The 12435-nt window shown below is 41.0% G+C and overlaps 1 protein-coding gene across 2 annotated transcripts in view; it reads right to left on the bottom strand.

Annotated features, from left to right (window-relative positions):
- stk32c (serine/threonine kinase 32C) overlaps positions 1-12435 on the bottom strand; it is a 106606-nt gene that overhangs the window by 6792 nt on the left and 87379 nt on the right. For both annotated transcript variants that reach the window (XM_085297583.1, XM_085297585.1), the window contains exons 9-11: positions 6478-6603; positions 6067-6195; positions 2429-2496 (exon numbers count right to left, since the gene is read on the bottom strand). In XM_085297583.1, the coding sequence (XP_085153709.1) occupies positions 2429-2496; positions 6067-6195; positions 6478-6603 (323 nt within the window). The remainder of the gene's footprint in view (positions 1-2428; positions 2497-6066; positions 6196-6477; positions 6604-12435) is intronic.

Below are 12435 nucleotides of genomic sequence, written 5' to 3'. Positions count from 1 at the left end.
TTGTTGTTATTGATATATTTGGGAGGTTTTTATGGGTTTTAATATCGAGCTAATTGTTTACCTATCAATCTAACCTTATTTTCTTCCTTGTTTGCTTATGGACAGCTCTCTTAAGATCCTGCCAAAGCATTTTAGTTGGTTTGAGGTCTGGGCCATAGTAACACCTTGATTCCTTTCTTTTTTAGCCATTCTGTTGTAAATTTGATGATGCACTTAGCACCGTTGTCATGTTGCATGACCCAGTTTCTGCCACGCTTTAGCTGACACGATGGTCTCATTTGACTCTAGAATACTTTGTTTTACAGAGCAGATCATGGACTGTGAGGTATCCAGGTCCCATGGTTGCAAAAAAACTCCAAAAACCAAACTCAAATCAACACCCCTCCACCTCCGTGCTTGGCCGTTATTATAAGGAGTTTGAGCTGATGAGCTGGTTTGGGTTAGGCCAAACATGGCACTATCCATTACAGCCAAACATCTCCATTTTAGTCTTCTATGTTTAAAAGACATGATTACAGAAGTGTTGTAGTGTGTTCAGATGTAACTTTCCAAAGCAAACCTCTGCATCCAGTGAAATGAAGCTTTTTCCTGGCAACCCTTTTTAACAAACCATCCCTGCTCCCTCGTTTTCTAATCGTACTGTCATGAAATGTAACATTTAACACTCTAACTGTTGCCTGTACAGTCTGAGATGCAGGTGTTTTGCAGTTTCGCTGAGCATTGCATGGAAGACTCCTTGAACGATTGTGGCATTGTCACATACGTGAATGCTCCACACCTAAAGACAGGCGTCCATACTTGCTGATGCCTAATTAATCAAGTGCAGCAGCTACTTATACTCTTAATTCCTATGGAAGCAGTAAGGGTGTACAGTGGTCCCTCGCTATAACGCGGTTAATCTTCCGCGGCCTCGCTCTTTTGTACATTTTTTTTGGTGCAATTTTGCATGGTTTTTTTTTTTTTAAACAGCACATTGTGTTCTGCGTCCTGATTGGCTGTAGACCATTGTCAATCAATCTCGTGCCGTATCTCCTGTACAGTACAGAATGCGTTCAGCCTGTCAAATACATAAATCTTCTGTTGCTAGCAGTGTGACTGTGAAGTGCTGTACTGTAAGTTTTCTCCCCAACAAACACAACAATGCCGACGAAACGCTTTGCACCGTCAGAGTCACCTGCGGTAGCACCCAAAAGGTCAAGGAAGATGCTAACCATTGCACAAAAAGTTGGACTTGTGGACATGTTAAAGGAAGGTAGAAGTTACCGTCTGAGTTACCCGTCTGAGAAAAGTGTATAAAGTGTGTAGTGAGTGAAAAAAATAAAGCTTTCACCTATCACAGTTTTTTTTTTTTTTAACTTAACTCCAGCGATAAACGAGGGAACAATGTACTGAGCTTTTTATAGGACTGCAAAGAGTCCTTTGGAACTTTTTTCACACGACTGTTTATTTTCACAAGTCAGACATTGTGTAAGACTCTACTTTTTGTCCGTTTCTTACATGAATCTTATGAAATGAGCATGCAAAAACATCTGCATGGGGAAAAATGTAAAAGGAGACACTTTCATGATTAAACAGTAAAGGCGTTTAAGTTTGATATAATATCTACAAGCACAGGCTGTGAGAAATTTGTATTTTTTTGCATTCCCCCCCAGATGTTTCTCAGCACCAGTAGCACCTTGAAAAACAAGAACCTTAACATATTTGAAACTATGTATTATTACAGGACTGAATGCTAGCATACTGGTTAATGCCGACACTTTACAGCAGGAAGACAGCACCTGCTTTGGTCCTCCTGATCAACTGAGCCTCTTATATGTTCTCCCTGTGCCTGCATTGGTTCCTGATTGACATGATTGTGACATAACTGTTAAGCTGACTGTTGATTCTAGCAAGGGAAACAAGGACAAGGACGAAGATGCTTTGTTACCTTAAACTGCTATATCATTTTAAAGTCTCAATTTGTCTTTTGTGCATGGATTTTATGCAATTTAATAAAAGAAACAGTAAAATGTGCCAACCTCTTGTCTCAGGGGTTTATGGGCAAAATATCTAGTTTTAACTGTAATTAAAGTGTCACTAATTTAGCTAAATTACTGCCGTTGGTTTTCTAAATATATGATTGCTGCCCCCCAAAAATAAGAGGTTGCGAGATAGCTTTAAGATCAAAGACAAATGAACCCCTATGTTGCCTCACAATCTAAGAAAAGAAACATGAAAGAAGATTAAATTTAGCTCCAGCTGAGGATATCAATCCGATTGTTTAAAGGGCAAACAAGGCAAGTGGCAGGAATGTTTCTGTCCTTTGCATTCGTTCTAAAAGGATGACACTAATGGTAGCTAATTTCATTCTGGCTGCGTTGAATAAAAAAAAGAAACCTCTGCTTTTAGCCCGTGTTATAGACGGTCTGCTGCTCTTCTGTTCTCTTACTTCTCTCGGTTGAAGATCATGAACTCTTGCTGCACCACTTCAAGGCACTCCTGTAGATAGTCGTTCTCCTGCAGGCAGATGACAGACAAAGCACACTCATCGTCACCTTACACATCGACCTCATCATCATCAGCATCATCAAGAACCGCAGATTAAAAAAAAACACAAAACAAAACTTGACGTCAACTTCAATCTGTCAAGTGCGTGACCTCCCAGGGATATTCATCCTTCCCCCTCGTTGCTCTTTTAAACAAGTCATGAATTGTTTGTGAGCTCTCCTCAAATTGGATGTTTGGCCCAAGACGAAAATAGAAGCTCATATTTCCAAAAGCACTTGGGGCCATGACAACGGCACCGAAGGCTTCATAATTTAATAATCTCAGTAATAACGCAGTATGAGTACACGCAAGCGGGCACACACGCATGTATGTGCTCCACACACAGCGCCTCACAACCCTCTTGTTAGAGGTGCACGCTCTTTGCACATGTTCATCAGCCCTGATAACACGTGACACACGCACACGCGCTGATGTCATGAGGAGCGTCTGATGGGTGCAGGCTGCTTTTCATAAATACAGAGAGGACGTCTCCCGTCTGTGGTAAATAATGTCTCAATCAAACATAACACCAAAGCAAAGAAACAGAGACTGCACTGCTGCAGTTACACTGATCCTGCTCACAGCACACACAAATCAGACAGCAGACCTCATCACGCATTAAGGCAAAATGAGGAGGACATTTATATCTTGCATTGCTATTCATCTGCTACCTCAAAATCCTTTTGTTTTGCTGTAGTTGTTCGAACTGAAATTCAAATTGTTAACATTTAAACTGCAATAATTTTTCTTTTTTGGGGATTATTCATTTCATCCTTTAACAGAACAGCCTATTAATTCAATTTTAACTGTACAGTGGAAAATCACAACAACAGCTCTTTATATTGTAAAGTGAGAAATAGAGAGAGAGCTCTAAGGCTACGTTCACGCTGCAGGTCTTAATGCTCAATTCTGATTTTTTTTGTCTGGTTGTTCACACGACAAATAAAATGTGACAGCAAACACGCTCTAGTGTGAACGGTTCACGGCCCGCATGCGCAAAAGAAGACATGCAACGCACTCTGTTTACGAAAGTAAAAATGGCGGCTACTGAGATTAATTAGAGAAAGAAGGACACTGAGAAAAAAAGAGAGCACGTGCTTTAACAATGGCCGCCATGCTTTCTCGTTTGTCTTCTCCAGAGCTGATAATCGGCGTCCGTCTTATGTCAGTGACGTAAAAGACGGATTTAATGCGACATGAACATTCACACAGCAGTCGCTTTCTAAGACATCAGATATGTCTCGGATTAAACCACACATGAAAGTGACCCAGGTCGGATTTGAAAATATCGGATTTGTGCTGTTCAAACTGTCATAGCATGATCGGATATGGGTCGCATAGGGTCAAAAAAGGTGCATTTGATGCGCTTTCGCCTGCAGTGTGAGCGTAGCCGAACAATCAAGTTAGTACTTGGTGACAGTGGAAAGAAAAAAATCTGTTTTAACAGGAAGAACGGGCTCAGGTAGGGGGACGCAAACTGCCGAGACCGGTGGGGGTTGAGACTCCAAGGATCGACAGCAAGTATTCAACGATATAGAAACTGTACTGTATTGCCTCTGTGAGCATGATTACACAGGTGTCTCGCTTTATCCTTCTACTGTATCACAGAGCTAAGAGCACAGGTAATTCACTACAGCTGAGGAAAAAAAATGCCAGCTGGCTCACTGCCAATCTAAAAATATACAGTGTTGACAGGATGTGACAGAGCGGAGACAAAGGTAAGCCTGAGCTGCATTGTTATCCTGGAATGGCCCGGGCTCTTTATAAAAACTGTACCAATGAGTAATGCAGTGGGTAAAAATAATTTACACGACTCTTCTGGTGTTCCCTTCATAATCTTTCGCTTTTAGCAATGACAGTTAAGTCTGTCTGTAAGTATCTGGGCAATCAAACACATTTTGTAATTTTGTTCAGTGAAGTTAAGACTTTCACCTTTAATTAAAGGGTTATGAAAAAAAAAAGCTTTGGATTAGTTGTTTAGGAATTGCAAGAATTCATATTTAGAGGCTCAAAAGTAAGCAGGTTATTGATGAGATGTTTCGTGCTCGGTTCTCTCATTATTTCATGAGCTGAAGCAGATGAAAGATACGGAGCTGATTCCAAGTGTTGGACTTGGAAGCTACTTGGTAGTTTTTCACTGAAACTCTCTGTAAAAATGGATTGACATAGAAATGAAGGAGCCCATCATCAGGCTGAAAAAAACAAAATGAGCCTATCAGAGAAGGACCGAGCAAAAACTTCTCAAGGAGGCAGGCATTTAACTTTCATAGGCTACAACTGAGAGATGCTTTCATGAATGGAAAAACACGCGACTTATCACAATATGCAAAACCACCATTTACACTTGACAAGAAGGCCATGGGTGACGTCCATGGTTCTAGGCTTCATCCAAGTACTAAAAACAATCTTTGTATTTTCAATCTCTAAAAATAGAGACTGTGTATTCAAATGACTGTAATTCCTAAACAGTTAATGCGATGCTTTTGTTAAACCCCTTTGATCTTAAGTTGAAAGTCTGCACAATCATACAAGGACTGGGATTCAAAGTCTACTGCAGTGCTGCACAAAGGCTACATTATAGAAGATGTGTAATTGTCCAAAAGTTAACAAAAACCTAACTGTACAAAGCAAAAACCACACTAATCTGCTGGAGGTAAGGCTACAAAGATCAAAATAACAGGTAAACAGCAAATCATATCGGTGCCTACGAGAAAATAACTCTTTTGAAGATGAAAAAACGAAAATGATCCCTTTGTATGATCAAAGAGAAGAGGCCTTTTAACAGATGCAGTGACAATTCCACCTTCATACTCGTGACTCCAAAATCCTCCTCCTTAACAGAACATAGTGCTTTTAATGCAGAGGTTATATAACTACTAAGAGGACTTCATCTCTGGTTACTAAATATGAAAGAAGATGGAGATCATTTTGCCTTTCTGAGGACTGGGATCCTTTTTATTATTTTTATTGACTTTTATTTGGTTACAGTGTTTACCAGTTCTCCGGTTTTCACTATTCTTTAGATCAGGGAACTTTTGAGAGATACTGACCACTGCAGACTGGGAACACGTGAGCTGTGGTTTTGGAGATGCTCTGACCCAGTTGTCTAGCCATCATAATGTGGCTCTTGTCAAACTTAATTAAATCCTCGCACTTGTCCATTTTTCCTGCTTCTAACATCAACTTTGAGGACAAAATGTTCACTTGCTCCCTAATATGTCCCAGCTGCCAACAGGTGCCATGATGAACAGATAATCAGTGTTATCATGTCACAGGTTGTTATGCCTGATCATGTATATTCTAAGCATTAAAATCAAATCAAAACTCCCAGCAGCTACCAACACACTGCTTTAAAAAGTTTCTTTAGTGGTAGCGCTCACGACTCACTAAGAAGCAAATTAATTGCAAACTAATGGTTTAGTTTGTGCCTTCTATGCATAAAAGTCAAAGCTGTTGGTATCAGAGGTATCACACTAAGTGTTGCTTCATGAGATAAAAGAACGGACGCAGCAGCTCTGTGCAGAGCACCGTGTCACTTACAGACTGTGAATCCTTGCTGTTGTCTCGTGATCGGTTCTTTGCCAGCCTCTTTTTCTTCTTGTGAAGAGGACGTGACTCCAGGATCATCTCCTCCAGCTCGAAGGTGGGGTCGCAGTGCAGGCGACCTTTCTGTGTGAGCGAGATGCACGCGAGATAATTAGAAACAAACACAGGAGCAGCATCCATCGTAAATGGACCACAGAGTGCACGCGCTCTGAGCATCAACAGGGAACAGCACACATGAATGCACTGACATGCAAGCAGGAATATAAGGTGAGTGCACCGCAAAGACGCTGCATGCCAGCGTGCATTATTTAGTTGCCAAAAATGCTCATTATGATCAGCAAGCATGAAGGAGTGCTTCAGTCTGTGTGTGAGAGAGAGCGAGGTATGTGATGGCTTTACACTAACATTGGGAACAAATCCAGCCTCCATTTTCTTCTCATACACAGCGTCCCAGTTGACGTCAGAGAGGTAGGGAGCGGTCTGCATGTCAGACAGGCTGGAGAAACGATGCTCTGGGTTCACTGTCAGTAGCTGGAAAGAAAAGACGCACACACACTTCATCAACATCACTTTCTGAGTAGCAACATCACCTTCGCACCTTCTCTCCTCGCTCACAGCCAGGCTGATCTCCACGGGAGGTGAAATAAAACCCTTACATGAGTTGTTTTTTCCCTCCTTTCCTTTTTACCACCTGCCATCCCTTTTCATCTGCTATATCTTACTAATATGCTTGTATGTGTTGAACTCAATGATATGTTAAACCCGCAGGACTGTGAACCTTACATTGTTTTGGTAGAGGTGCTGCCTTGTGTGAATGCAAGAGTTAAAAAAAAGACTATAAATAAAGATTATTAGCTTTAATAAAAATGATCAAACCCAAGAGGCTGGAAGTCTTGCATTAATAAAAGGAACAGATAAAATGGATCATCTCTTCAAAGGGAAGAGAAAATGAGAGCGGATGTGAGGGTGAGCTTGAGCAACCATTCTCAATGTGACGAGCAGTTCATCTCACTTATCATTGGAGACCTATATTTGTTTTTTTTCTCTGCTTGTGACTTTAATAATATAAAGCAAAATTATTCACAGGGCTGTGCAAATTTCCAAAGTCTACAAAAAACAAGACAAAACAACTTTGCACTTTAACCAGTCCAGTTTCAGAACATTGTATTTGCACCACAACAGACCAGTACAGACATCAACCAAAGTGTGAGTGCTTTGTCTAAACCAGGGGTTTCCAAGTCCAGGACTCGAGGTGTCCTGCAGGTTTTAGACGTGACAGCACAGCTGATTTAAATGGCTAAATTACCTCCTCAACATGTCTTGAAGTTCTCCAGAGGTTTGGTTATGAACTAGTCATTTGATTCAGGTGTGTTGACCCAGGGTGAGATCTAAAACCTGCAGGACACCTGATCTTGAGGCCTGGAGTTGGACACCCCTGGTCTAAATCCTTATGAAAACTCCTGATGGAGATTGGATTTTTGATGCTTTCCATGGAAGATTTGGAAAATCGTTTAAGAGATATAGGATGTGATTTTTGGTCACTATTCTAAAGCCGGAAACTAGTAACTGTTTTTCAGTTACAACAGCACGAAAGCTAAAATATTTTTTTTTAATAAACACGTATTCCCATTGAGTGTCCCAGTAAACGATAGCGTGCCAGCCTGCACACTACCAGGACCCTGTATCGGTTTCATTTTTGTGCCCCAACTATCTTAAACGTCTGCTGTCAAAACCTTTTGATCTTGCATGTTTATCTAGCTAATAGCAATCGTTTGGCTTTCTGACATGCAGATACAGAAACCATGAAATCTGCTTTTTTGGTTTTGCGTTTTATCACTATACATTCTTATAATCTGTCTGTGTAGGTTTTCAGATCATGGTAGTGTGAGAGTCAAATGCAGCTTCATTTCTTTTTGAAGAGCCCTCACCTCAAGTGGTTAAGACTATTCCTACAATCTTTCTTTCATTTATAAAAGTCTTTCATTTATAAAACGTCTGGTACTGACTCTTGGCTGGTGTCATTTTTTAGATTGGATGGTTGAAGCCTGAAGAAACACAATAAAGAGATATTGGCAATTTAACAGTTTATTCTTTTAACAAACAGGGGCTTGGATGGCTGGTCTCCAGCCTGGTCACACACTGCTATGTGATGACATCCTATTCTTCATTTGTCACAAATCAGCCAATGTGGTTGTGTTAGTCACTCTGGCACAAGCAGCACATCCAAACTGATCCCAGTGGGGTTGAGGTCAGGACTGCAGGCAGGTCATTCCATCCTAGTCAATGATAAGCCTCGATCTGCGGAGAGTGTCGTCATCTTGGAGGATAGAGTTCGGTCCCAGACTGTGGAGATATGGGATTGCCACTGGCTGCAGAATCTCATCTTGGAGACATCTCTGCATTGAGATTGTCTATAATAATGACAAGTCGCATTTTTCCAGTGAGGGAGACGCCACCCACACCGCCACCGCACTGTCTCCACACTGTTACCTTATTGGTGCAGCAATCAACACTGCAACATTTTGACCGTACAACCCAACAGGTGTGGGAAAACTCCCGACTCATCGATGAACAGGACCAATCAGGCCCCTGACTGTCAGCACCTGGGGTACCAGGAGCTCTAAAGAAGAGCCAACAGCAGAAAAAGCTGTTTGGCACTAGCAAGAGAAGGTTTGGCAAGTTTTTCATGGGCGCAACCCACATACTCAACTCTGCTGCTCAATCTACAAATGTGGTATTATTTATGGGGAAACAAACAAATTGACCAAAACATAATTTTTCTTCCTTCTCTGTAGAAAACTAATAATTATGTTGCCACTACATTTGAACAGGAGGACGAATGCACCTTTACTAATAAATCCACCAACAGGAGGAATTGTTAATCAAATCTGACTCCAATCAGGTTGAATCAGAATTGTTGCACTGATCAGAACAGATGGACACCACACATGAATGGAGTCGCACAGTCCAGGGAGAAAAGAAGAGCTGGTGCTGATACAGTTGTGTTTTTAAATGGAATGCCATGTGCTTCATTTTTCACCTCGGGGGTAAAACGCTGGAGATGACAATGGGATGTGGTTTTTGTTGTTGTGTTAGCTCGCTTCCTGCGCTTTATTTTCTTCTTCTTTTGGTCACAGGCTGATTCAGTTTTCTCCTGCAGGGCCAGTTAGCTCAGTCTCGGTGGAGTCCAGACACGGTAATCGATCAGCAGCAGAGCGGAAGAGACCGTCGCTCCGTCCAGAACACTCAGTCATTCAGACGCAGAGCACATGCACGCACTCCTGCTCTGCACTTACACTCTGCCAAAGAGTATCCTCCTGAACAAGCCACAGTTTTCCTTCCCCACTCAAAAATCTTGTCTTCAAATAACTACAGAAATATCACCAGAGGGGAGGAGAGGACTAGTTTCCAGAACAGTTTTGCTTGCTTAGATGACAGCACGCTGATGCAAAGCAGAATAAGGTGGGTTTTTATTGCAAGGAAAGTTTGGAGCAGAATTATTAGCAGACTGTGACAGCACTGAGCAGCTCCTTCAGTGGGAGACTGCGGCACCCACGGTGTGGGACGGAGAGATTTCGCAGGTCTTTCCTCCCCACTGCTGTCAGACTCCATAATAAAGACTTTAACTGATCAAGCACACACATCCATACATATGCAATAATACTAAGTGCAATAATCCTTTCTGTCATCGTTGTATTTTTACTCAGTTGTATATAGTATTTGTATTCTATTTTTATCTTATTGTATATTTATTTTATTTTATTCTACTGTATATAGTATTTTATTTTATTCTATTCTGTACAGTTGTGTACTGTATTTATTCTTATTGTATTCTAATTTTTGCCTCATAACTTTTGCACTGTCCACTTCCTGCTGTGACAAAACAAATTTCCCACGTGTGGGACTAATAAAGGTTATCTTATCTTATCTTATCTTATTAACATTTGATCCAGAGCGAGTTATCTCATCCAACTGGCACACTTTCGCTTTTAAGAAAACATTTTCAGTCTCAATATTAGACTAAAACACTCGTTATGATAAGTTAGCACACAAAGATACACATGCACTGTTTCGTCTCTCACCCACACGCTCAGTTTCTGTGCTTTCATCCCATCTGTCATTTTCTTTCTCCATCCCTTCTTTGCCCTCGGGGTCTCGGATCATCCCCCCTCCCCACAGCACTCACGCACACACAGAATACCTGCACCATCAGTTCCACTGGCTCCGCTGACTTTTTTTTACCTCTACATCCTGCTCCTCTTTCTTAGGAAGACCATCTGCACTCAGGCAACATGGGTCAGAGTTAATCTGCCTTCACTTAATTAAAAACTGTAACTTTAGTTTCCTGGGACTGGCATTCACATTCCTAACCTTTCCATTTATCAGTTAGCTCATATACATTTTATTAAAATGTCCAAACCGAATGTTTATAGCTTCTCTCCTAAACCTTGGACGAAAGCGATGCATACTGACATAGTGAAAGAGATGTTGGCACAAACACCAGCTGGTAAAGAAGACGTGAACCTGATTAAAGACAAGCCATAAAATTAAGATTACAAGTTTTTGCCAGCAAGGCGAAGGCCTGAGCCAACTAAAAACACTGCTCTTTGCTAATAATGAGAGATAATGGACTGCTTGCTGAGAGCGATCAGTGAGCTTTGTCGTTCTGAGCGTCAGAATAGAGCTCATCGCTAAGCCTGTTCATACATATTTGACAATTTGGATATTTGTTTACTGGGTAGATATTTGCTTTTCAGTTTTAGCAATTGGATATTTATTTTATTGTAAATGTAGAAATTATCCATATATCAAACGATCACTATGGCATTACTGAGAGTTGAAAAACTGTCTAAAGTCTTTCATCTTTAATAAAATGATCAGCGTTCTGCTCTACCAGGTGTAACAATTGAGTTTAACATCCAGGCATCTATGAAAACGGAATTTATGACATTTAACGGAGTTAGAAGTTAGCAGGGAGTTAGCTCGCTAGCTTCTATCTAAATACAATATAGCATGTCCTGACTGCGGGGTTTTGGAAACAAATTAAAACGTACAGCTCTGTTATCACTTCCAGCATAAATGAAGACAGAAAACTAAACAGCAGTGACGTTTGTAGGGTTACTGAAGTTGGGCTAGCTGGTATATAATGATGTGCTACGTGACCGCTAGCGACACAGCTATGTTAGCATAATATAAACAAGCTAACTTTTTTCCACTCGATAAAAGTTAACGTGAGTGTTCTCGGTGGTCAGGAACAAATGTAATCGCATGGCAGGATGCTGTAAAAGGACCAAACTTCAGCCAGGAGAACAACTGAGATAATCCATCCACAATACGAGGTTAGTCATTCATATACTGCTGCATGGGCTGGGCTGTAGTTACATCCTAAGGTTTAAAAACTGAGCTTAAATAAATGATTAGTGGTAATAAAAGCCGAGGGAGGTCAACAGTGATCACTGACTGTTTTAGGAGCTTTTTGAGATCAAATAGAAGAAAATACATAACATTAAACATGTTAACAACACAAAAGCCATATTAAACGCAGACTACTTTAGGCCCGGAAGTAGGATTCGTCGCATCATCACTGAACAACCGGATTCAGTTCACCTCACTGGTTGCTAACTTGGCAACTTTGTATCTAAATTTAGTTACTTTTTATACTCCTTCTTTAAACTAAAAAGGCAGAGGGAAATAAATCTGTAGACAGTATCTGTCTCCGAGCTGTGCACACTGGGTGACAGAGTAATAGAAGAAAGAAAGGTGCTTTCTGTGAAGAGGGTCATATTACATCACGGATAAGCAGTTGTTCCTATGATACCTTTTTCAAATTTTCTTGCACTAGCTGCATAGTAGGATGGTGCTGTGTGTTACAGTTACACTGTGGAAAACAACAGTTAGAGATTGAAATACAACCAAACGTTAGCGCGACCGTGTGCAACGAACATGCGAACTCGCTGCTTTTGAAATGGTTGCTTCAAAGACGAATCAGCGACCACTAGCAGTGAGCTCGCCGTCTTCAAGGCGACAGCAATAACATGGACTCAGTAAAGTTACATACAATCCTTTTGTGATAATACAGAATTAGCAGTGATAAATCGATGTTACTGACTATGTATATAGAAATTCACATTAACTAATTTGATTTTCAGAGTCCAGACAGATCCTTGCAGATCTAGTAGTTGCTGCTGGACGGAAATTTAACTGAAAGATGACAGACGTTCAGCTTTAGTCCCTTATTCCAGCGGTCCCCAAACCCTATTTCAAAGAAATATTTACGCGTCACCATTAGCGACCAGAGACCATTAAGGGGCAGAGAGGAGGGCGTTACTCTCAATGTTGTTGGCACATTATAGGAGGACGTGT

This window comes from Mchenga conophoros, linkage group LG13 (assembly GCF_057382185.1).
Source record: "Mchenga conophoros isolate Kocher_MC1m ecotype Shallow Benthic linkage group LG13, M_conophoros_male_GT1.1, whole genome shotgun sequence".
Classification (NCBI taxonomy): Eukaryota; Metazoa; Chordata; class Actinopteri; order Cichliformes; family Cichlidae; genus Mchenga; species Mchenga conophoros.
This window is presented reverse-complemented; position numbering and strand designations above follow the sequence as displayed.